This window comes from Rhinoderma darwinii, chromosome 3 (assembly GCF_050947455.1).
Source record: "Rhinoderma darwinii isolate aRhiDar2 chromosome 3, aRhiDar2.hap1, whole genome shotgun sequence".
Classification (NCBI taxonomy): domain Eukaryota; kingdom Metazoa; phylum Chordata; class Amphibia; order Anura; family Rhinodermatidae; genus Rhinoderma; species Rhinoderma darwinii.
The window spans coordinates 195749940-195773677 of NC_134689.1; the positions used below are offsets into that span (position 1 = coordinate 195749940).

General features: G+C 41.3%; 1 protein-coding gene across 3 annotated transcripts in view; it reads left to right on the top strand.

Annotated features, from left to right (window-relative positions):
- BRD1 (bromodomain containing 1) overlaps positions 1–23738 on the top strand; it is a 110207-nt gene that overhangs the window by 69742 nt on the left and 16727 nt on the right. For 2 of the 3 annotated variants that reach the window (XM_075857214.1, XM_075857213.1), the window contains exons 7-8: positions 1699–1962; positions 11231–11725. In XM_075857214.1, the coding sequence (XP_075713329.1) occupies positions 1699–1962; positions 11231–11725 (759 nt within the window). The remainder of the gene's footprint in view (positions 1–1698; positions 1963–11230; positions 11726–23738) is intronic. The other variant, XM_075857215.1, reaches the window with a different exon arrangement.

Sequence of the window (23738 nt, forward strand, 5' to 3'; positions counted from 1 at the left end):
ACCACCGCCCACCGTCTTTTGACGGCAGGCGGTGCAGTTGTTTTGTCTACAGCAATGTCTTTTGGGATTGCTTTGAAGAGGCTGATGAGCACTCATCCTCTAAGCAGGAGCTGTAACTTACAGCTCCTGATCTTAGAGCAGCCTGCTGAATACAGCTGGGGTCGGAAAACATTCCGACCCCAGCTGTTTAACCCTTTGATCGCCATGGTCCATGGCCGCGGCAAGATCAAAGGGAACTCCCCTCTTTGATCGCATAACTAGAAAACCCGGTGGTGTGATCATAGAGCGGGGAATCCCTCTTTAGTCAGCCCTAGGGACCTAGAAAGGACCCCAGGTCTGTTCAGTTTGTCTGCTGTTAGGGCACACTGTGTGCTGCCCTAACAGCAGCCTGTGTCATAGTGAGACATTATGATGTATTGGCATACAGGAGTATGCTAATACATTACCAGTAAAAAATAGTTATCCCTTAATGGGATTAAAAAAAGTAACAATAAAAAAAATAAAGTCCAAAAAAAAAAAAGTCGTTATTCGGCATAAAATATATTTTTATTGCCCCTACACAAAATAAAAAACCGAAAACCTACACATATTGGGTATCTAAACGACCGTAATAACCTGAAGAATTAATCTAATGGGTTATTTAACGTGAATCGTGAACGGGATAAAAAAGAAACAAGAAAAACTATGCCGAGTCTTTTTCCTATATTCACGCCGTAAAGATTTATTTTTTCTACCTCCAAACTGTGGAGAAAAAAAAATACAATTTCTCCCGCATAAAACAAGGCCGTATGAAAAAAAAAAAGTTATGGCTGCTGAAATGCAGAGCGGTAAAAACGGAAAAATGTGGCTGGTCATTAAGACATTTTCAGGCCCGGTCATTAAGGGGTTAAAAGGTTAAAAGGGTATTCCCATCAAATGTCTTGTCTCCAGAATGTTGGACCCCTGTCCAGCCTATCGAGGTGGCTGTCACATCATGGACCCGTACCTACCAGACCTTTATGACATATCCTATAATTATGCCATAAATGTCTGTGTCTATGATGGAAATACACCTTTCATGGTTAAATCAAACACAGGACAAAGCAATGTGGGCAATTTAAGAAAATTGTTTTTATGGAAAACAAAGGTAGAAAATAGAGAAAAAAATGTCCATGTGCCTGCTGTAATTCAAATCTCTCAACTGTTCGCAGAGCATGATGGCTGCCCCCATAATCATGTAAAGAGAAAAGAATACAAAATATTCAATCCGAAAATTAAATTTTTTTTTATATTTTAGTATATAGTTAATAAAAAAAATCAAAAATAAATCCTTTTTGAGTGTGGTAATGAAGGGTCAAAATTCTTTGACCATCAAGGCGTTAGTAAAACTAATTTTGGAGGCGTTTTCCTGACCCTCTGCTTGGTATTGGGATAGATATATCAAAACTGGTGCAAAGGAAAAGTGGAGCAGTTGGCCATGGCAACCAATTAGGTTGCTGCTTTCATTTTCAAAAAAGCCTCTGAGAAATTAGGTGGAATCTAATTGGTTGCCTTGGGTAACTACTCCACTTTTCCTTTGCCTCAGTTTTTGATATCTCATCCATCGGATTTAGAGTAAATGTCATATTTGATCTGCTGTGTTATAACTGTGTAGTTGTGAAATACTGTAGTAAAAATATATTTTTAGTAGTGATTTCTCTTTATTCTGTGTTTTTACAGTTGATAAGCTGCTGAATCCCAGTAATCGCATCCATATGCCCTTGGAGGAACAGCTGAAAGAGATGTTGGAGAAACTAGACTTAACTTTTGCTATGAAATCAAGTGGATCCAGAAGTAAACGCTTAAAACTGTTAAAGAGAGAGATTAGTAACGTCCGGCAGTTGCTGTCACAACAGCACGTCCAGCCACCCCAAATAGAATCTGGTATCGGAAGCTTTGAAGAGGAGAATGGGTCATTAGTGGAGAATGATGGTGAAGAAGATGGTAAGACATTATTTGTAGCTTTCTTTTTTTGTTAGAAGATGTCTCTTAAACAGGACAGGGGATCTGAGGCCAGAACGTACCATGTTGTGCAGGATGATGAAACGTGTGTGCACATATATAGTCTAAAGTACTTTTTATAACCGTATACAAAAACTTAAAGGGGTTGTCAGGCTTCAGAAAATGTTGTTTTTTTTTGTATAATTAAAGGCGATTTTCCATTCATAAGAAATATATGGCCTCTCCCCAGGGTAGGCCATTGATATCTAATTGGTGGGGGTCAGACTACCTGGACCCCCCGCCGATAAGCTGTCTTGAAGGAGCCTGCGGCACTCGTACAAGCTCTGCTCCCCCTTCGTTACCGTCCCTTCTCGTACTGTGAATCAATGAAACACATGAAGCGGCAGTATGCAGTATTACAGCCTTCTCTAATCCACTTCAATGGGAGAAAGCTGCAGTATTATGATCGGACACTACAAGCGTGTCGGCGATACGCAGTATGAGCAGGCACAGAATGAATGGGAAGCGACACTCGAACAAGAGACGAAATCCCCTTCAAAACAGCTGATCGATGAGGGTGTTTGGTAATCAGACACCATTGATCAGATATTGATGGCCTAGCCTGAGGATAGACCATCAATATCTTATGACTGGACAACTCCTTTTAAGTTGTATAATTTCCCATGATACTTTCTGTATCAATTCTTCCGTTTTCAAGATCTCTTCTGGTTTAGTAGGAACATTCATTGCTTACTTCTAGTGGATAAAATTCTGGTCATGGTTATGTGACGTACACAGACGCTGGGATCATAAGGGTATGTGCACACGATAAGTGGCTTTTACGTCTGAAAAGACAAACTGTTTTCAGGAGAAAACAGCTGCGTCGTTTCAGACGTAAAAGCTCCTCCTCGAATTATGCGAGGCGTCTTTGATGGTCGTAATCTTGAGCTGCTCTTCATTGACTTCAATGAAGAACGGCTCAAATTAAGTTGCAAAGAAGTGCCCTGCACTTCTTTGCCGAGGCAGTCAATTTACGCGTCGTAGTTTGACAGCTGTCAAACGACGACTCGTAAATGACAGGTCGTCGGCACAGTACGTCGGCAAACCCATTCAATTGAATGGGCAGATGTTTGCCGACGTATTGTAGCCCTATTTTCAGACGTAAAACGAGGCATAATACGCCTCGTTTACGTCTGAAAATAGGTCGTGTGAACCCAGCCTTAGAAGATACAGCTCTGATAACTGCTGTAACTGTAGCGAACCAATGCCACTGTGTGTCCATAATATGACCATGGAATGTAAAAAATTGATGTTCCTACTGAATAACAACAAGCAGAGATCTCGAAAGGTTAAATGTCCATCCCTGAATACTATTTTTATTTATTTAATATATATATATTTTTAAATCTAAATAGGTTTAGGTACTGATTTTAATTTCTTAATATATCTTTATAGTGGTTGCAGCTATGTTTTTGTGATACATATCCTCTGTATAGATAGAATTGTAAAAGATGACATGCAAACTACATACTGTTCTACATTGAACTCCATAATAACACACATACTAGCCCTGCTTGACTATTTGGGGGGCGGGGTTGAATTGGTTTGCTAGGTGGCTTGGTGTTCCTGCCTATTGGGAGGGTGTCCTGCTGTGACTACGCTGTGGGAGGGGAGGGAGTCCCTGCTGTGACTACGCTGTGGGAGGGGAGGGAGTCCCTGCTGTGACTACGCTGTGGGAGGGGAGGGAGTCCCTGCTGTGACTACGCTGTGGGAGGGGAGGGAGTCCCTGCTGTGACTACGCTGTGGGAGGGGAGGGAGTCCCTGCTGTGACTACGCTGTGGGAGGGGAGGGAGTCCCTGCTGTGACTACGCTGTTGGAGGGGAGGGAGTCCCTGCTGTGACTACGCTGTTGGAGGGGAGGGAGTCCCTGCTGTGACTACGCTGTTGGAGGGGAGGGAGTCCCTGCTGTGACTACGCTGTTGGAGGGGAGGGGGTCCCTGCTGTGACTACGCTGTGGGAGGGGAGGGAGTCCCTGCTGTGACTACGCTGTGGGAGGGGAGGGAGTCCCTGCTGTGACTACGCTGTGGGAGGGGAGGGAGTCCCTGCTGTGACTACGCTGTGGGAGGGGAGGGAGTCCCTGCTGTGACTACGCTGTGGGAGGGGAGGGAGTCCCTGCTGTGACTACGCTGTGGGAGGGGAGGGAGTCCCTGCTGTGACTACGCTGTGGGAGGGGAGGGAGTCCCTGCTGTGACTACGCTGTGGGAGGGGAGGGAGTCCCTGCTGTGACTCCTGGGGCTGTATGAGAGGATGCAGCAGCTGTTGCAATAAAGGAAACTATAATGGGGGGGGGGGGGGCAGTGCCACCTGGGGATGTGAGGGTCTTTTCTGTAGATTTTTTATATTTTTTTGTTATTAGAGGGAGGGTACATTGTTATTGAAGCCATGAAGGAAAGGGGTCGTCTTGTGATGGGTCATATCCACAAGGGACGCGTAAGGCCGGGCTCGCACATCACTACTCGCATCATGGTTGAAGAACAATTGCTATACATTTAAAAAAAACAATGGTGCTTTGTGGACCCATCCCTTCAGCATGTTTTCTGGCTTCTAACTTTTGGAGCTGACTCATTTACCTGACTAAGATTTGCACAGGATAAGGGCCCATTCACACGAACGTGAATAACGTCCATGTGCTGCGCATGGAAATCATGTGCCGCACCTGGACCCATTGATTTCAATGGGGCCGTTCATACATACAGGAGTTTTCACGCAACGAGAGTCCGCTGCGTAAAACTCACTTCATGTCTTATATTGGTGCGGTTTCACACACCTATGTGCCCATTCCGTGTGCTGTGCGTGATTAACACATCAATTCGATTGAAAATAATTAAAAGAAAAAAAGATGTGCTTTGCGAGTGCGTAAATAACACATGCCCCTCGTAAAGCACACTGATGCATAATGCAATACACACGGACCAGATTCACACGCGTGAATCTGATACGCTTGTGTGAATGTAGCCTTAGACATACATGACTGCTTTCTACCTAAAACCGTGCCACACATGTCTGGTGTTGCAGCTGAACTCCGTTGAAGTGTATGTGGCTGAACTTCCATATTACACACAACCTGTGTTCAGGTGTGCGGCTGGTTTTGGAAGAAAGCAGCCGGGTTTTCTGGTTCTGGTCTTTGTTTCAGCCAGAAATGTGAACTAGATGGTGCTTTTCGTTCGTTTTGTTTTCTATGTGGAATAGCTAGTGTCTCTCGTGAGCTCAGTTGTTTGTCCTCTGCACTTCTCTCGTCTTGTTTCTGACAGAGCGTGGTTATCTGACACTAGCACCATGAGCGCTATTATGGCTAACAGTGGTCATTTGTCACCCTCCCCCTATCCCTATTTCTTCTCGCTGTCATGCTTGATTTCATTCTTGTTAGGGCTTGTCCACAAGTAACGTAATTGCAGACGGAAAATACGCAGCGTAATACAGTCGCACCAAAGTGTGTGGGATTTACCAAATGTCATCCACCCGTTGCAGAAAAATTCAGTCCTGAAATTCACCTGCGGTGTCATTTTCGTTCCGCAGCATGTCCATTATTGCTGTGGAAAGTGGACTGACTTACTGCGTTTGTCTGATGTGCTGCGTAATTTGCTGCGGCAACCCTGTGGTATTTCTTACAGGGGGTGGAAGTGACATCGCAGGAAGAAGTAATATCACCGTCCTGCAGTCCTTGAAAAAACACCGCAAAAACCCACACTATGATCCGCAGTAGAAAAACGCATGAAATGGTGCGGAATTTCCGCAGCAGATTGTCTGCTAGTTGGTGTGGAAATGCTATGGAAATTTTCCGCAGCAAAACTGTTGTGTGGACAAGCCCTAAAGTGGCAAATATGATCGGTCGTTTGTTTAGAACGGACTGCTGGGTAGTGTAGTTCATTTTTGACATGGTTGAAGGAAGAGATTTTTACTAGTAAGGTGTGGGTTTTGTTTTTATTTAGCAGTTTTAACTCCCTCCGAGACACATACGTAAGCCGGTTTTGTTTACATTTCTGGAAAAAATGCTTTACTTTTGTGGTCCTGTGGCTAAAAATGTACCAAAATGTGGTAGCCCTCGCCAGCACTTTATGTGGAGACTAGTTTTGTGCATATAAATGAAACTGGTTTCACATTTGAAAGAGTTTTTTTTTTGTTTTGTTAAGTTAAAAGTAGGAACAAATCTTGACACAACAGAGAGAGAAAAAAACTTCCCAAGGCCCCATGCACACAACCATAGTTTTAATCAGTAATTACGATGAAATTCCTAACCCATTCATTTCTATTGTACACGGACACCTTTCCATATATTTATGGATGTGTTAGGGCCGTAGAAATGATCCGCAGTATATAGAACATGTCCTATTTTTGTCCACAATTGCATAGCCGTTCGTAATTTTGGAAGCGTTGCTATGCGACGGCAGGTGATTTACCATGGAAACCTTTTCAACGGGTTGGCACATTTTGGTGACATCATTTGTAGCCTCCTTTTTTTTTTTTTCTTTTTTTTTTTCTTTTTTTTTTTCTTTTTTTGGGGATCCGTAAATATGGATGCACTACAGACCGTATTTTGCATACAGTGTGCCAAATATGCGGATGCCTACAGATCCGTATTTGCAGACATTAAAAACCTTTAGTCATGAGACCGAACCCTCTTAGGCCCAATTCACACGGGCGTTGCGCATCTCGGTTGTGAAAAATTGCTGTTTTTCACGTCCGAGGTACATCCGTGCTCTGCGCTGTGGGACGTAACGTCCCGCATACCACCATAGACTAGTCTATGGAGGGATGCGTACAGCGTGAAAAAATAGGACATGTCCTATTTTCTCACGGACCTGAACGGCCACATTGAATTATGTGGGTCCGTCAGATGTTTAACACGTTCGTGTGAATAAGGCCTTAGGGATGTTTGCCCTCTCACTTGTGCTGAGCGGATCTCCCAAACGTGGGGTAAAGCCTGCCTTAGTTGTAACGTGACTGACTTCTAAATAAAGTAATTCTATGATGCTAATGGAATATGGCTAGAGCCGTTTGATGGCTTCACTTATAAGGATGGTGTGATATGTATGTTTGAATTGTTCAGCATCTTTCTTTTCTTGACGCTATTGTAGGCGGTTGCCGGTAACCCACATACTGGTGACAAGATCAGGTGTGTTTTTTTTTTTTTTTTGTAATTACTGGCTTTGTTAACCCTATATTGAAGGGTATATGTAATGGTGACAAGATCAGTTGTGTTTTTTTTTGTTGTAATTACTGGCTTTGTTAACCCTATATTGAAGGGTATATAACCCTATATGTAAGCGTTTAAGACAGGGGTTTCACAATAAGGCTGTGTTCGCATAAGCGTTGGCTTTCCATTGAGGGGTTCAGTCTGAGGTTTCCGTCGGGCGAACCCTTCAACGGAAAGGCGAACGGAAACCTCAGCTTTCGTTTGCATCACCATTGATCTCAATGGTGACGGAAACGTTGTTTATGGTTCCCGTTTGTCACCGTTGTGACAGGGTTCTGTTTTTTTTTTTGTTTTTTTTTATGGAATCAATAGCGCAGTCGACTGCGCTATTCCGTCAAAACAACGGAGCCCTGCCACAACGGTCAGAAACGGAAACCATTAGCACAGTTTCCGTCACCATTGAGATCAATGGTGATTCAAACGGAAGGAAAGTTTTCCGTTTGCCTTTCAGTTAAGGGGTTCCCCGAAGGAAACCTCAGATTGAACCCCTTAACGGAAAGTCAACGCTGATGTGAACAGGCCTTACTTGGCTTCTAATTTGTATATTTTTTTGCTCTCCCATTTGCTTACTTTATCTATTTACCATGGTAAACTCTGACCAATGATTTTCTTTGTACTTTATTTTCTTTCACCAGTGGTAAAAGGTGATCTATATATATCTATATATATTAGAATCAAGAGGCATATATATGTTTTTTTTCCTGTGGCTTATTCTAGACATGGTATAACTTCAGGCAACCTGATAAAGAAATGTATTGTTTGTTCCTCCTTTGATGTCCACGTCCAGCAGCTGTTGGCTTGCATGCTATTGTTTCACATCTGACGCTAGCCATGAATGAGCCATATGGTGTACACTTCCATCCAATTTGGGAGGCCATGAAGGGACTTTTTTTTTTTTCCTTTATAATCAAACTCCAGAAACCCTGCAATACAATATGGTGTTTTTACTGAATAATTCGCCACTAATGTCTTGGTTGTGGCTCTGCACTTGCTTCCCTTGTATTCAGCTGCATTTGGCACTTGGATTCTGAATTTAGTTTTTTCTGTTTTTCACATTTATCTTTGCAAACTAGCTTTATATAAAACGCTAAGCCATGTCATTACAAAGAACTGTTAGACAGATGTACATTTTATTTACAGAATCACTAACGTCGAAGAGGATCAAACCGTTTACAGGTTTGGTGAAAGTTTTAACGTAGGAAGTTGACAAATTTGCCATTTACAGCACTGTATTTCTCTTGGATTTATAGTGAAGCCTCCATTGTCTTATACGCCATGTGGCTCCGGAATTCGGAAATAGAGAAAACTGTTGGTCGGCATAGCTGCTCCAACCAGCAAACTTGTTCTGTGAAATATTCCATCGGAATTGTATACTGTAAATTGTAGTTCTCGTATATTGAGGCTAAATAACGTGTTCTAGTGCCTTTAGCAGTGAGTGCAGATGTGTACAGTGTGTGTATTTTTGGGTTTTATCCCGAAGGAAGTGACATGGAAAATTGACATACGTGTCGTATGATCTACATATACACCACCAACAATAAAGCATTTGTTCTTTTTTTGAACAGCAATTTCTATCTAACCACAACCTACAGAAAAGAGTGACCCCCCCCCCCTCCTCAGTAAACATTTCAATATCTATGCAGAAAGTATAGTTCACATAGCTGGTGCCCGCTCTTTTCATGTTCCTGCCGCAGTTTGTCCCAATCCCAGTCATCTCCATGTGTGAGAAATGGCCGTCCGCTTCTCGGTAGTCTAAGACACGCCCTCCTGCTCCTGGAGTGCTGATGATGATTAGCACTGGCCAATCCGTACATGCAGAGGAGACTGGGAATGGGACGAACCGTTGCAGCAGTGTTGTAAAGGAGGGCTCCAGCCATGTTAACTCTACATTTTATTCTGCTTCTATAGTGAAAATGTTTATGGTGTACAGGAGGGTTGTTTTAAGGGGGAACTCTGCTGTTGAGTGATCTTTTACAATATTCCAGAGTTTGTCTACATAAAAAGTTAAGTCACTTTGTAACTGTTTGCTTTACTTGTAATTTTTTTTTACATTTTTCTTTTTTTATTATATGATGTTTTTTTGGCTGTTCAAATAGAAAAGTTCCGAATTCTGCTGGATTCCTGTTAGAGAGCAGTGCATTGTGGGAGCTCAGGTGACCGTTACAAACTAAGCTATTAGGTCACGTGGCCAACGGCAAATAAATCTAAACTGCCAAGGCCCCGTTCACATATGCATTGGGGCATTCTATTGTTCTGTGAGAGTAGGGGAGCCTCCAACACCAATGTGAACAGCCCCTTAAACGAAACTGGCAGAATTTTGAACAAGTATTCAAATGAATTATATTATATCTAAAATTAAAATCGATGCAGAAATAGTAAAGCAAAGTATTTGCAAAGTTACTCAACTTTTTATTTACATTTCAATTTTGAAATTGTGTTAAAAGGTGACTGGACAAGCTGGAAAGGTCATGAGAGCAGCTTCAGGTACTGATAAGAAAGAGCAAAGAGGTAAACTACCAATAACCCACTCTCCATTGCTTCTGGTGGTTCTTCTTTAAAGAGAACAGGTCACTAGGAAAGACCTAGATGAATTGGAGCATTAATGTGATGCTCTAATAGAACTAATACTCGTGGGTGTCCTTTTATCCACTTCTCTTTTCTGTGGAGTCACATGACTCGCTTCTCTATAATAACGACATGGTAATAAGGGCATTCCTCGGGGCACAATAGGATGGCTCTGTGGGGCACTGTATTCTTCCTTAGAAGCAATGCTTCCAGGGGAAAATACTTCCATGATACAGCATGCCTTCGAGGATGCCACAATTTAGGGGTTGTCCAGGATTAGAAAATCATGGCTACTTTCTTCCAGAAATAACGCTACACTTGTCCATGTGTTGGCTGGTATTGCAGCTAGGCTCGGTTTGAAGTGAATTGGGCTGAACTGCAATACCACACACAACCTTTGGACAGGTTTGGCGTTCTTTTTAGAAGAAAGCAGCCATGTTTTTCTAATCCTAGACACCTCCTAGTTTAAATTTTTTATGATCTTTACTAGGCACTGTACTTCGTTACTCATAAGCTGTTTTTTTTTTTATAGTTCACAATAGTGTAACTGTCACATTTTTAACAGTCTTTTGAATTAATTTTATGGCTCTGACTTAAAGGGGTGTTCCCATGATAAGAAACCAGAATATGCCATCATCTCCTAGTCAGTAGTTGTCCGAACCTCAGGGATCCTTGCCAATCACCTGAACGAAGGGGCACCTGCACTGTCAACCACTTCCTTCCTGTACAGGGAACTGCAGCACTTCCACATACAAATGAATGGAGCTGTTTTGCAGTTCTTCACACAGGTAAATGGGGGGGGGGGGGGGCGCTGCTGTGCAGGAGCTTCAGAACTTAACTAGCACTGAACCCCATTCATTCTGGGGGTCTCGAAATTTGGCGCCCCCCCCACCTATTAGGAAGGAGTGGAATATCTTACCGATGTGCCTTCACTTATTATGAAAATACCCCTATAAGTATGTTCCATCCCATTCATGGTGAAGTAAAACGGGCATCGCCAATGTGTATGGCTGCTTGGTCACTGTTTGACAGCCTAGTTGACGGAGGCTTTTTCTTCAATGTGATGACATCCTGTATATCTGGTTTGATTACCAATTGAGTAACGAGTGATACTCTGTTTTTATTAACCTGATTCTTTAACTGTCTGGTCTGTATTTTGGATAAGTAGAGAAAATGCACACACCCAAAGTTTATACTTTTATTAGAAGCACATTGCAAATATAACACCTGTCATACATAGTGAATTTTGGTTGTGCCTTCCCTGCTTCTTATTTATAGATTGTCAGCCCAGTAGTGTTTTACTGGCTTTGTTTGTTGTTTTTTATTTTTTTTTGTCAAATTTGTTACTGTTAAGTAAAGCTTCTTAAGTTTAATAGTTTTAGATTTGTATCATAGAGAACGTTTATCATTTCATACAGTTTTTAAAAATGGCACTTTATTTATAATTTTTCAGGAGATAAATCTCCCCCTAAACTTGAACCATCTGATGCATTACCTCTACCTTCAAACTCGGAGACTAATTCAGAACCACCAACTCTCAAACCAATAGAACTCAATCCAGAGCAGAGTAAACTATACAAAAGAGTCACATTTGATAATGAATTACATAGCACTACTGTTCAGGATGAAATGGTAAATGGACACAATTCAGAACATTTACTTAAGGACAGTAATCTAAGTGATTCGGCAGATTGTGAAGTAGCGGAGTCCTCAGCTGATGTAAACAGACGTACATCTATTCTCTTCCGTAAATCAAAAAGTGTAAGCCCCCAAAAGCCTGCAAAGAACAATGAAACGCAGCCAACTTCACCACAGCTAGGGCCCAAAACCTTTTTGTCTGTAGTCCTTCCAAGGTTGGAAACACTGCTGCAGCCAAGAAAAAGGTCAAGGAGCTCATGTGGAGATTCAGAACACGATGATGAGTCCCCTGTAAAGCGTTTGGATTCAGGTAAATACATTCATTTACTTCTCCCATAAGCATTAAAGTTATAATATATCATGGATGCCATAGTAAAAAGATGAATAGATTTTTTTTCTTTTACTGTCCGTGTCCATTAACCTTTAGTTTTGCATTGTTACCTGCTTGTTGATTGCAGTGTATCATTTACTGACATGTTTACTCTCACTTTACTATCACATCTCTTGCCCCTAACGTATGCTGATAAAGCAGCATAGTCTGTGCATGAAATGATGCTTCTTTCCAAAGCTTTCCAGTGCTTATTTTACATCTACATGTAATAAATTTCAGTTCTTCCTCGTAATTCACTTGTTTCTCAATATTATTTATATTTATAGTTCCATTAACTTTCAGCGCTCTGTACATATGAAATACAGAGGGGTTTAAATACATAACATGAACAAACAATACAAAAAAAAAAGTACAATAAACATGAACTTACTGAGTGACAGACTGGTACAGAAGGAGAGAGCCCTGCCCGCGAGGGCATACAGTCGATGAAGTAGTAACTGGGTAAGTAGGTGAGGGTAGAAGGTGGTTGTGTGTAATGGAGAAGGGCTAGGGGTGTAAGCTTTTCTGGAGAGAGGGGATTTCAGGCTGCTTTGAAAGTTTGAATGGAAGGAAAGTATGTTGTGTTGGTAGCGAGTTCCAGAGTGTGGGGGATGCACGGGAGAGATCTTGGAATCGATAATGTGAGATGGTGTAGGAGGAATGAGGGGAGAGCTCGATTTAACCAGGGCAGCAGACTGAGGCCTTATTCACACGAATGTGTTAAACGTCAGTTGAAACAGCCGTCACACGGACCTAGATAATTCAATGTGGCTGTTCACACGGCCGTTGTTACAATGAACTGTGTGAAGGCTCTGTGAGAAAATAGGACATGTCCGTTTTTTTTCACGCATCCCTCCATAGCGTGATATTGCATCCCGCAGCGCAGAGCATGAATGCACCTCGGACTTGAAAAACTGGAGTTTTTCACGTCCGAGATGCCCAACACCCGTCTGAGTCTAGTCTAAGAGATGCATTGGAGGGTGTGCATGCGTGCTCGAGGGAAGGCCACAGAGGATGTTGTTGAAGTAATCTAGGTTGGATATGAGGGGAGCATGTACAATTATTTTGGTTGGAAAGAGCCGATTCAGAAAAAGTTTTTGGGCTTTATATTGAGGTCTTCAATAAAAAGCTGGCTATACACTGTTCGATGTCTTATCAAGACCTGTTTTTGGGAAAACTTCTGTGTCTGAAACCATTCATTTTCTTTAAGAAAAGGGGCCCATAACTGGGTTTTCTGATCATGGAAAATTCGATTGTGTAATATCAAAGGGGTTGTCCGGTCGCAAGTTGGTTTTTCATACTGATGACCTATCCACAGAATAGGCTATCAGTATATGATTGGTGGAGGTGTGACACCAAGACCCTGCACCAATCAGCTCTTCCGGCTGTCTCCGTGCACCAGATATTATACATTGTTCAGTGTCGGAAGCAGATGGCTCCGCATACTGCATAGCAGCCCTTCTGCAGAACTGCAACTCTGATCCTGTTCACTTAAATAGGAGCAGAGCTGCAGCACGGCCGCTATACTGGGATCGGAGCTATCATCTACCGGCACGGACATTCGGTGCCCTGAGGCAGCCGGAGCCGCTATTCCATCTGGGTGTCGGATCCCCACTATCATATAAAAAAAATCGCCCTGTATCTGGACTACCCCTTTAAAGGGTTTGCCCATCATGGACGTTTATGCTATATCCACAGGATATAAACCTACAAAAAGCCTCAAACGAACCAAAAAAAGGGTAAAAGAGAATATCAGAAAGGTAAGATGTTAAGAAACCGAAGGGTCAACAGAACAACCCATCTCAAAGTAACAGAACCACCCCTAGAGGGACCCACCGCTATTGCATCAAAAAGCCAATGCTTCATTATAAAGTGCACGGTTTGCAAGTAGAATTTTTTTTTTTTATATGTACCTGTATCTATGCATCCATATATTACTTGCTAACTTTGCACTTGATATTGAAGCATTGGCTGTTTGATGCAATAGTGGTGGGTCCCTCTAGGGGTGGTTCTGCTGACCCTTTGGTTTCTTAACATCTTACCTGTCTGATATTCCCTCCGTATATGACATTTTTATCCGTTTTTCTTTTATATATCTATTTGATACCATGTATTGTGGATATTTATCATTTAAAAAAATTATATTTTTTGCAATACTTGGGAGTTGTATATATTTCTTTTGGTTGCTATGTTCCCCTGTGCTTTTGCTTAATAGGTTGTCTATGTCCACAGGATATGCCATAAATGTCAGCTAGAAGCGGGTCGCAAATCTGGGACCCGCACCTATCTCTAGAATGGGGCCCCCTAGAGCCCGTTCTACCTTTCTCAGCTCCTTCTGCCTTCCGGCCACTTCCTGAATAGTTGGTCGAGAGTTACGAAAACAAATCGAGCTCACTGAGCTACGCTGTTTCCGTAATTCCCATAGAAGTGAATGGCCGTTACGGAAGCAGCTTGCTTGCCAAATCATTGGCCTGTGTAAAAGGGCCTTAACTCCTCCGATCATGTGGCTAGACTAATCTGGCTTGGACCAGGCTAACTCTGGTGCCACGTAATGGTTATAATGTTAAATTATACGTTTACGTTTTCATAACTCCCCACCATCTAATCCGGAAGTGTCAGAGAAAGGTAGAACGGGCTCTAGGGGGCCCCATTCTAGAGATAGGTGCGGGTCCCAGGGGAGCGACCCGCATCTATCTGACATTTATGGCATATCCTGTGGATATGCCATATATATCCCTGATGGGCAAACCCCTTTAAGTGTACTGGTTCATTAGTCTCCCTGTGTTATTGTGACTGCAATTTCAAGGAATCGGTCTAATAATTACCACCTATCATCCTGTTGTGGCCTGCCATTATTTGGGGGTTTTACACCTCAGGAAGATCTGATATTATGAATAGTATGGAACACTAAAATAAGGACACATACCAGTTGTTCTCAATGAATTAGAATATCATCAAAAAGTTGATTGATTTCAGTAATTCAAAAAGTGAAACTCACTGAAAAGTAAGTACAGTATATGCCCTCAATACTTGGTCAGGGCTCCTTTTGCATGAATTACTGCATCAATGCGGCGGGGCATGGAGGCGATCAGCCTGTGGCACTGCTGAGGTGTTGACAATGCGGCGTGGCATGGAGGCGATTAGCCTCTGGCACTGCTGAGGTGTTATGGAAACCCAGGTTGCTTTGATAGCGGCCTTCAGCTCATCTGCATTGTTGGGTCTGGTGTCATCTTCCTCTATACAGTACCCCATAGATTATCTATGGGGTTTAGGTCAGGTGAGTTTGCTGGCCAATCAATGATACTGTGGTTATTAAACCAGGTATTGGTACTTTTGGCAGTGTGGGCAGATGCCAAGTCTTGCTGGAAAATGAAATCGGCATCTCCATAAAGCTTGTCAGCACTAAATGTTAAGTTTTCATTAACAATTAGTCATAATCATGAACATTAAAAGAAAAAAAATGATGGAAATAGATCACTGTGTGTAATGAATCTAAATAATATTAGTTTCACTTTTTGAATTGAATTACTGAAATAAATTAACCTTTTTGATTATATTCTAATTAATTGAGAAGATAGACAACCTATAAATATGTGAAGGTGCATGCCCTAAAATACGAAATAAATTAACAGAAAAAAAACAGGCATTTAATCAATTATTTAACCAAAACCTAAAGCCATAGTCTCAGAAAATAAAGAGATCCATAAGGTAACAGTACAAAAATGACTTAATGCATATTGGACAGAAAACTGTTGACCACAACTGCAAACATATACACAATAGACGTATAAAATGATAAAATCAGAGTGCGGTGGAGGACACAGCAGGTTGCAATATCTACAGAAAGTGTAAAGAGACTACAGATGGGAGGCATAGTTATGCATGTAGACAGTATAGTATAAAGGAGTATAATGCAAGTAAGCAGTAAATGCTGACTCCTCTGGTTCTGTCAATCATTTGAAAAATGTGACACAATACATATCTGTGTAGATGTTTCAAACTACATGGAGGGTAAGACCAAACCAAAAATATTACTGATGATCCCATATGTTTATAATCTCATACAGGGAAAGCATGATATTAGTCAAAGGTTTGAAAGCGTTAAATAATTTTAGAATACAAGCATTACAGACCTGAATTGGTCATACTGCAGACAAGCCTCCTGCCGTGTCCTCTCACCGCACCCTCCAACACACATTTCGCAATCCTTCTTCAGAGACCTTTTTCTTCAGTGTCCTATCCGATTTATTTTTTGGCGGAAAGCGTACTGAACCATACATCTACACCGCATTCCAAATTATTATGCAAATGTTATTTTTCGCTGATTTTCCTAAATAGTCAATGCAGATGAGTCAGATGAGTCAGTATAATCTTCAACCCCATAACCGTTGGAGTATAATGCACATTTTATTGAACAAATCTCCTAATGATAACAGATTTTTTTTTTTAGAAGTAAAAACCTCAAAATGCACTTTTTGAAATTATTATGCACAACAGAGATCAAATCATTTTAAAGGTTGTAAAGAGAACTAAAATGGTAATTTGTTGAATTTGCAGCATCAGGATGTCATATTTACAGAAATCAAAAGCTCTTTCAATAAAAAAAAACTTAACAGGCCAAGTTACATGTTAACATAAGACCCCTTCTTTGATATCACCTTCAAAATTCTTGCATTCATTGAATTTGTGAGTAATTGGACAGTTTCTGCTTGAATATTTTTGCAGGATGTCAGAATAGCCCCCCAGAGCTTCTGTTTTGATGTGAACTGCCTCCCACCCTCATAGATATTTTGCTTGAGGATGCTCCTAAGGTTCTCAATAGGGTTGAGGTCAGGGGAACATGGGGGCCACACCATGAGTTTCTCTCCTTTTATGCCCATAGCAGCCAATGACAGAGGTATTCTTTGTAGCATGAGATGGTGCATAGTCATGCATGAAGATAATTTTGCTACAGAAGGCACGGTTCTTCTTTTTGTACCACAGAAGAAAGTGGTCAGTCATAAACTCTACGTACTTTGCAGAGGTCATTTTCACACCGTCAGGGAACCTAAAGGGGCCTACCAGCTCTCTCCCCATGATTCCAGCCCAAAACATGACTCCGCCACCTCCTTGCTGACGTCGCAGCCTTGTTGGGACATGGTGGCCATTCACCAACCATCCACTACTCCATCCATCTGGACCATCGAGGGTTGCACGGCACTCCTCAGTAAACAACACGGTTTGAAAACTGGTCTTCATGTATTCCTGAGCCCACTGCAACCATTTCTGCTTGTGAGCATTGTTTAGGGGTGGCCGAATAATAGCTTTATGCACACTTGCAAACCTCTGGAGGATCCTACACCTTGAGGTTTGTGGGACTCCAGAGGCACCAGCGGCTTCAAATACCGGTTTGCTGCTTTGCAATGGCATTTTAGCAGCTGCTCTCCTAATCCTATTAATTTGTCTGGCAGAAACCTTCCTCATTATGCCTTTATCTGAACGAACCCGTCTGTGCTCTGAATCAGTCACAAATCTTTTCACAGTACGATGATCACGCTTACGTTTTCTTGAAATATCCAATGTTTTCATACCTTGTCCAAGGTATTGCACTATTTCACGCTTTTCGGCAGCAGAGAGATCCTTTTTCTTTCCCATATAGCTTGAAACCTGTGGCCTGCTTAATAATGTGGAACGTCCTTCTTAAGAAGTTTTTCCTCTGATTGGGCACACCTGGCAAACTAATTATCACAGGTGTCTGAGATTGATTACAATGATCCATAGAGCCCTAAGACACAATACCATCCATGAGATTAATTGAAAAACTAATAATTAAATGTTTATGACACTTAAATCCAATGTGCATAATAATTTGGAACACGGTGTATAGGGCCATGCAGAAATCTTTTTTTTTTTTTGCAGATCCTTGTGTCCTTTCCGCAAAATTATAGAACATTTAATATTCTTGTCCATGTTTTCGGTCAGTCTCACCTATTCTAGCGTATGTGTCTGCAAAAAAAGCCCCCAAAATACAGGCAGCACACGGAAGCCACTAAAATCCATGTTTTGCCGTTTGCAAAGCTGAAATGCTTGTGATACATTAGTTGTAGAATTTATATGAACTGTTGGCAGCTAAATAGTTAAATTGAGCATTTTTGGACTGAACATTAGGTCTACAGAATACCATAGGTGCCAGGCAAAGAACTTTTAGAATGATCACATGAGCAGACAAGCACAACCCATTCTTCTGACTTATCCTACATCTATTGTTGAATAAGGCCATTACTGACGGGCAATAAACTGCACCCATCCTTACTAAAAAGAAACCTTGGGGTCCTTTTACATGGGCTGATGTGCGCTTGTTTTTGCTCCTTTCACAAGGAGCAATTATTGGTTATGCATGGGGACGAGCAATTGTTCATCCCCATACATTTGCATCATGTCGTTAGCACATCTCCCCGTTGTGCTGCCGACAATGATGATATGTTATCTATAGCATAAAAGATGCGATCATTTGATGACTGAACGTTTGTTCATAGGCTGATCGTTGCCCTGTTTATACCTGGCAATAATCTGGAGTGAGCGTTCATATAAACGCTTGTTTGCCCAAGCATTGGCCTGTGTAAAAGGGTCGTTACTTCTCGCTTAGACCAGGTTAGTTCTGGTGCCACGTAAAAAAATTCTTTACATTTGTGTCCCTGTTGGTACTAATATTCATTTTTATATCATTTATCATTTTTTTTTTTAGTCTTACAAGTAGAGAGAAGTAATCTCTATTTTTGCTTTATTTAAAGAGGCATACAGTTTTGACATTGTATGAAATATATATATAAAAAAAAAAAATGAACAAAATAGGTCTACCAACAGGCTGAAGCCGCTCCATAGAACGGGCTGTATCTTTGTCTGCTGTACCCTGCTCGTTTAATCCCTTATAGTTCACAGTCAATAGCGACTGCAGCATTTAAGGGGTTAAAAACATGGGGTGGCCCCCTGCAACATTGCAACGCTCCCCCCTGCTATGCGATCGTGGGGTGCCGATGGTTAGCATGACAGCCTAGGGGCCTGATGAAGTACTCTTTGTACTCCTATGAAGCCCTACCTGAGTGTCAGTATAACGATCTACTGCAATACATTAGTTTTGCCGTATATCAGGCAATTGATCCAACAATCGCTGGTTCCAGTCCTTTTCCCTCAAGCACAATGTAAATAAATAAAAAAATTAACATAAATGGTTTCGCTGCATCCATTTAAAGTCAGAAGTAGTACACTATATCATTATTTAGTTTCAACGGTGAGAATATGAAACCGCCAGAATTGCTGTTTTTTGGTCACTTCACCTAAAAAAAAAAAAAACTTAAAGAAAAATTATCAAAAACTTTGATGTACCCCAAAATGGTACCAATAGAAACTACAGGTCGGCCTGCAAAAATTAAGCTCTTATACCGCTCAATCTACGGGGAGAAAAAAAAAAGTAAAACATAAAAAAAATTATATAAATTTATGGTATCGCCGTAATCTTATTGACCTGCAGAATAAAGTTAACATGTCATTTCTACTCCACGGGGAACACCGTAAAAACGAAACCCCCCAAAACATGTTTTTCCTATTCCACCCCACAAATATTTTTTCCCGTTTCCCACGACATATTGTACAATAAATGGTGCCGTTAAAATGTACAACTCATCCTGCAAAAAACAAGCCCCCAAACTGCAATATTGATGGAAAAATATAGTTATGGCTTTTGGGATGTGGGGAGGAGAAAACGAAAGTGAAAATCCGAACAATGGCTGCGGCGGGAAGGGGATAAGGCCTCCTTCACACACACATTTTTTTTCTGGTATTTTAAGCTGCATCACAAAAATGCTTTTAACACTAGCGTTGTTAAAATGAAACATGCGTTTTTAGTGGTGTTTTTTTATTTGGTGTATGTTTTTTTTCTTTATAGGTCCTATGGGAAAAAAAACTCCATACCTGGAACATGCTGCATTTGGGAGAAAAACACCACTGACCCACAAATTTGCCTCAAATGCAGCAAACCAAAACACAGTAATAAAAGCACCAAAAAACGCTCAAAACCATTAAAAACTGAATAGTAGTAACGGAAACAATGTAGCTCGCATGCTACGCTGCTTTCGTAACTGCCATTCACTACTATGGGAGTTATGGAAACAGCGTAGCTCTGAGTTACGCTGTTTCTGTAGCTCCCAACCATCTAATCAGGAAGTGGCCGGGAGGCAGTGTGAGCAGGAAAAGCTAGACTCTGGGTTTATGGGACCCCGTTCTAGAGATACAGGTGGGACCTGCATCTATCTGACATTTATGACAGATCCTGTGGATATGTCATAAATGTTCCTCATGGGAAAACCCCTTTAACGGAATCTGTCAGCACACTTATGCTACCCTGTCTCAGGGCAGCATGCAGTAGTGTCCGGCATCCTGATTTCAGCCATGTGTTTTTTTTTGCTGTGGAAAATGTGTTCTGTCTAAACTAACAGTTGATTAGTTGCCGCCTGCTGCGAGCGCTGAGAAGGTAGGCCGTGCCTGTAATCACGGATGGCCATCCGTATTTTCGACCCGTGCTCCCATACAAAGTATGTTCTTTAGTTTTCGGAAGACATTTCTACGGCACGGACACCCATCCGTAGCGCTATGGAAAGGTGTCTGCGGCCAATAGAACTGAATGGGTCTGTAAATTACGTCAAATTATTATGGTCGTGTGCATAGGGCCTAAGGCACACGTCTGTAATTGCGGGCCGAGATTACGGCCTGCAATTATGGAATCATTCACTTCTATTGTGCATGTCACCCTCCCATTTGTTTTCGTCAGGAATTCTGAACCAGTTTTGACCTGCCTGCACGCTGTTTTTCCGCGGGCAAAAAAAGACGCTAAAAAAAAAGATGTCTACCCCCTTAATGATGTCAATGAGAGGTCAGAGACGTAAATGCCCGAAGATAGGGCACGCTCGCGGTGACAAAAAAAAACTCCTCCGCCTCCCACTGAAATCAATGGGAAGCTTTTTTGGCCGTTTTTTGGTGCATTTTCCGATGCGGTTTCCGCATCAAAGAACTGTTTGAACTCCTCCTAAAAAGGAGTTGTGTATCTTGACGACAAATTCTAAAGAAAGTCTTTTTTTTCTTTTTTTTTCGCCGCCCCCACGTGATTCCAGATGTTAGAAATAAAATGCATTATATGAGCATGTGAACCATGCTTTTTTTATATATATTTTCTAAACGTCAAGTTCCAATATATCAATAAAATGACACCATTATCTTCTAGCAATATAAAGAGTTACCTTCCTCTGTGCGGTGCAATATAGGATGTGGTCCTAGCAGAGGCTCCGGCTTACATGTTTTTACTGATGGAGAAAACTATCCGTGAAGACGACGAACAAGAAATTCCAAACCAAAGTTCTAGAGGAGCTTCTACATGTATAAAAATGGATATGACCAGTGTTAAAGAAGTCAGCCACTTGCTAAATATTAATGTTGTATGCCCTAACATAGTGCCATAACTTGTAAACAATAGTGACACATTGATGGACTTTGCATCAGGGCTTTTCAACCTTTTTCTACCCTGGCTCTACCAGCCAGAACAATGTGATGCATGGGGCCTACTACCAATGGTTGAAGTCCATGCCAAAACATTGTTTATTTTTGCCTCCCAAACCCAATATGACATTTGTAATCCGCACAAAAGGACACAATGTTAAGGCCTCTAAACAAAAAAAGCCATGCATTTTGTACATGTGTTTTTTAAAGTCCTGTAAAGAAGCCTATGGAAATCAAACCATAACTACACGATGCATTTAGGAAAAAAACACCAGACCCCAAAAATAGCGCAAACCAAAAATGTATGTAGATGCTCTCATATTTTACTTTAGACTTTAAAGTAACATCCGACAGCAGCTTTTTGTGCAAAAAAAAAAAATCCCTGCAGGAGAAACGCCATCAAAAACTGCGTGTGAATCCAGCCTAGACCAGAGATTGGTGCAGCCAGAGAATTGACTGCGCAGTTTATGATCACATCTGTCAAAATCTGGTCCCCCGTCTCTTAGTGACAGATGGGGCAGAGGATGACATCCTATGGGCACGTTATGTAACTTCTCATGTTTGGGCATATGACATTAATATTTGGTAAGTGGACTATCTTATTGACATAGATAAATTGTCTTCAAAAAAGGCTGATTTAAGAATGTGAATCTGCACCTTGCACTGCATATGATTTGGTATACAAAATAATTTTCATGACTTAGTTGATGTATCATAAGTGTGACATCAGTCAGGTCCTGCAGCAGAAACTCCTACATCTGTTCAGTTCTATTCCCTTTAGTGAATAGGTCTTCAATATAAAAAAAACAGGACATCCCCTTTAATGCCTTTGTATGAAATAGCGCTGTCTGCTGTGCTATTCCAAACCGCAAAAAAAACACACTTTTGGCCTCCGTATAATGAGAGCATATGGGTACGTTTAACGTATGCGTCAGGAGCTGTCCATGAGCAACTTTCAAATGTTCAACTGGACATTCGCTTTAATGGCAGCCATTTACAATTGGTAATTGATGTGTGAATGCGGTTCTGAATTCCCCAATAATATTCATGCCACATAGCCAGCTCGTAATTATTTGCTTTGCGATGTGCTCAAAAAGTTTGAAATTTCTTTTTCTTTTAATTATTACATTCCTATTGTTGGCGTGCATTGGTATTTTTATGTTTAAGAGCCTGTTCACATCAGTGTTAGGGTTCCGTTCAACCTTTCCGCGGAGGAAACGATTAACGGAAAGCCGAACAGAAACGATCGCTTCCGTTTTGCATTACCATTGATTTCAATGGTAATGCTTCAGTTTGTGTTCACATTCTGTAAAGTTTTTTGTTTTCTTCACAGAAACAAAAGTACTGTCGACTGCGCTATCGTGTCCGTGAAAAAAACCAAAAACTTTACGGAACGGAAACGCACAAACTGAAGCATTACCATTGAAATCAATGCTAATGCAAACAAGTGATAGTTTCCGTTCATAGGAACCCGAACGCTGATGTGGACAGGCCCTTATTCAATGTTATGTCTGCTTTTACTTGCTTGAATTATTGCTGTTCTGAGGTAAAAATAGATTCAAATAAATAAAGCGAATGTTTTTCTTGCAATATATGCCGATATGTGTAAACCGTCGCTTGTTTCCCTGTATGTGTTATTTGGTAAAGACTGGGGGGGGGGGGGGGATAAGTAATTTCTGCATATGCCAGTTCTTTTTATACCAGTGTACAGTTTATAATGAATGAACTTTGCCAGGGCTGGGCTGCATTCTGCAGTTTTAACTGGGGTTTTATTAAATGTGTATCATTCACATACTGAAAATCGTACCCAGGCATATAATTGATGCAAGTACTGTAGATTTCCATATATCTACTAATAATCATTAAATGAGGTATAGGACATAAAGCATTGCAATAAGGGTCATCCGTTACTTAAAGCTGTCAAATCCATAGTATCAGGGATGTTTACTGCACCTTCCTCTGAACATACACGTTACTGTAAAGTATACTTATTTGGTGAATAATAACAAAGATCTTCCATCTTACGAGCACAATCTGTTTTTGAGGACCCTACTACAATGTACTCCGGTCTGATTTGGCCTTCGCTTGCTAACGCTATGTTGAAATAGAAAATGTTGCATATGTTTAATAAATGAGGTGCCATTTAATGCTCAAAAACAAATCTGTTGGCTACAAGAAAGCAGAAGGAAGTGACTGCCTGACGTTGTGTAAAATATTCCTCTTAAAAATACTGTCTACACCACTTGTTCATATCTGCGTTGGGACTCTATCCATGGGTTCCGTCTGACCTTTCCGTCAGGTACCCGTGAACGGAAACCATAGGTTTTCATTTGCATTACCATTGATTTCAATGGTGACGGATCCAGTGCAAATGGTTTGTTTGTCTCCGTTGTGCAAGGGTTCCGTCATTTTGACTGAATGAGTAGCA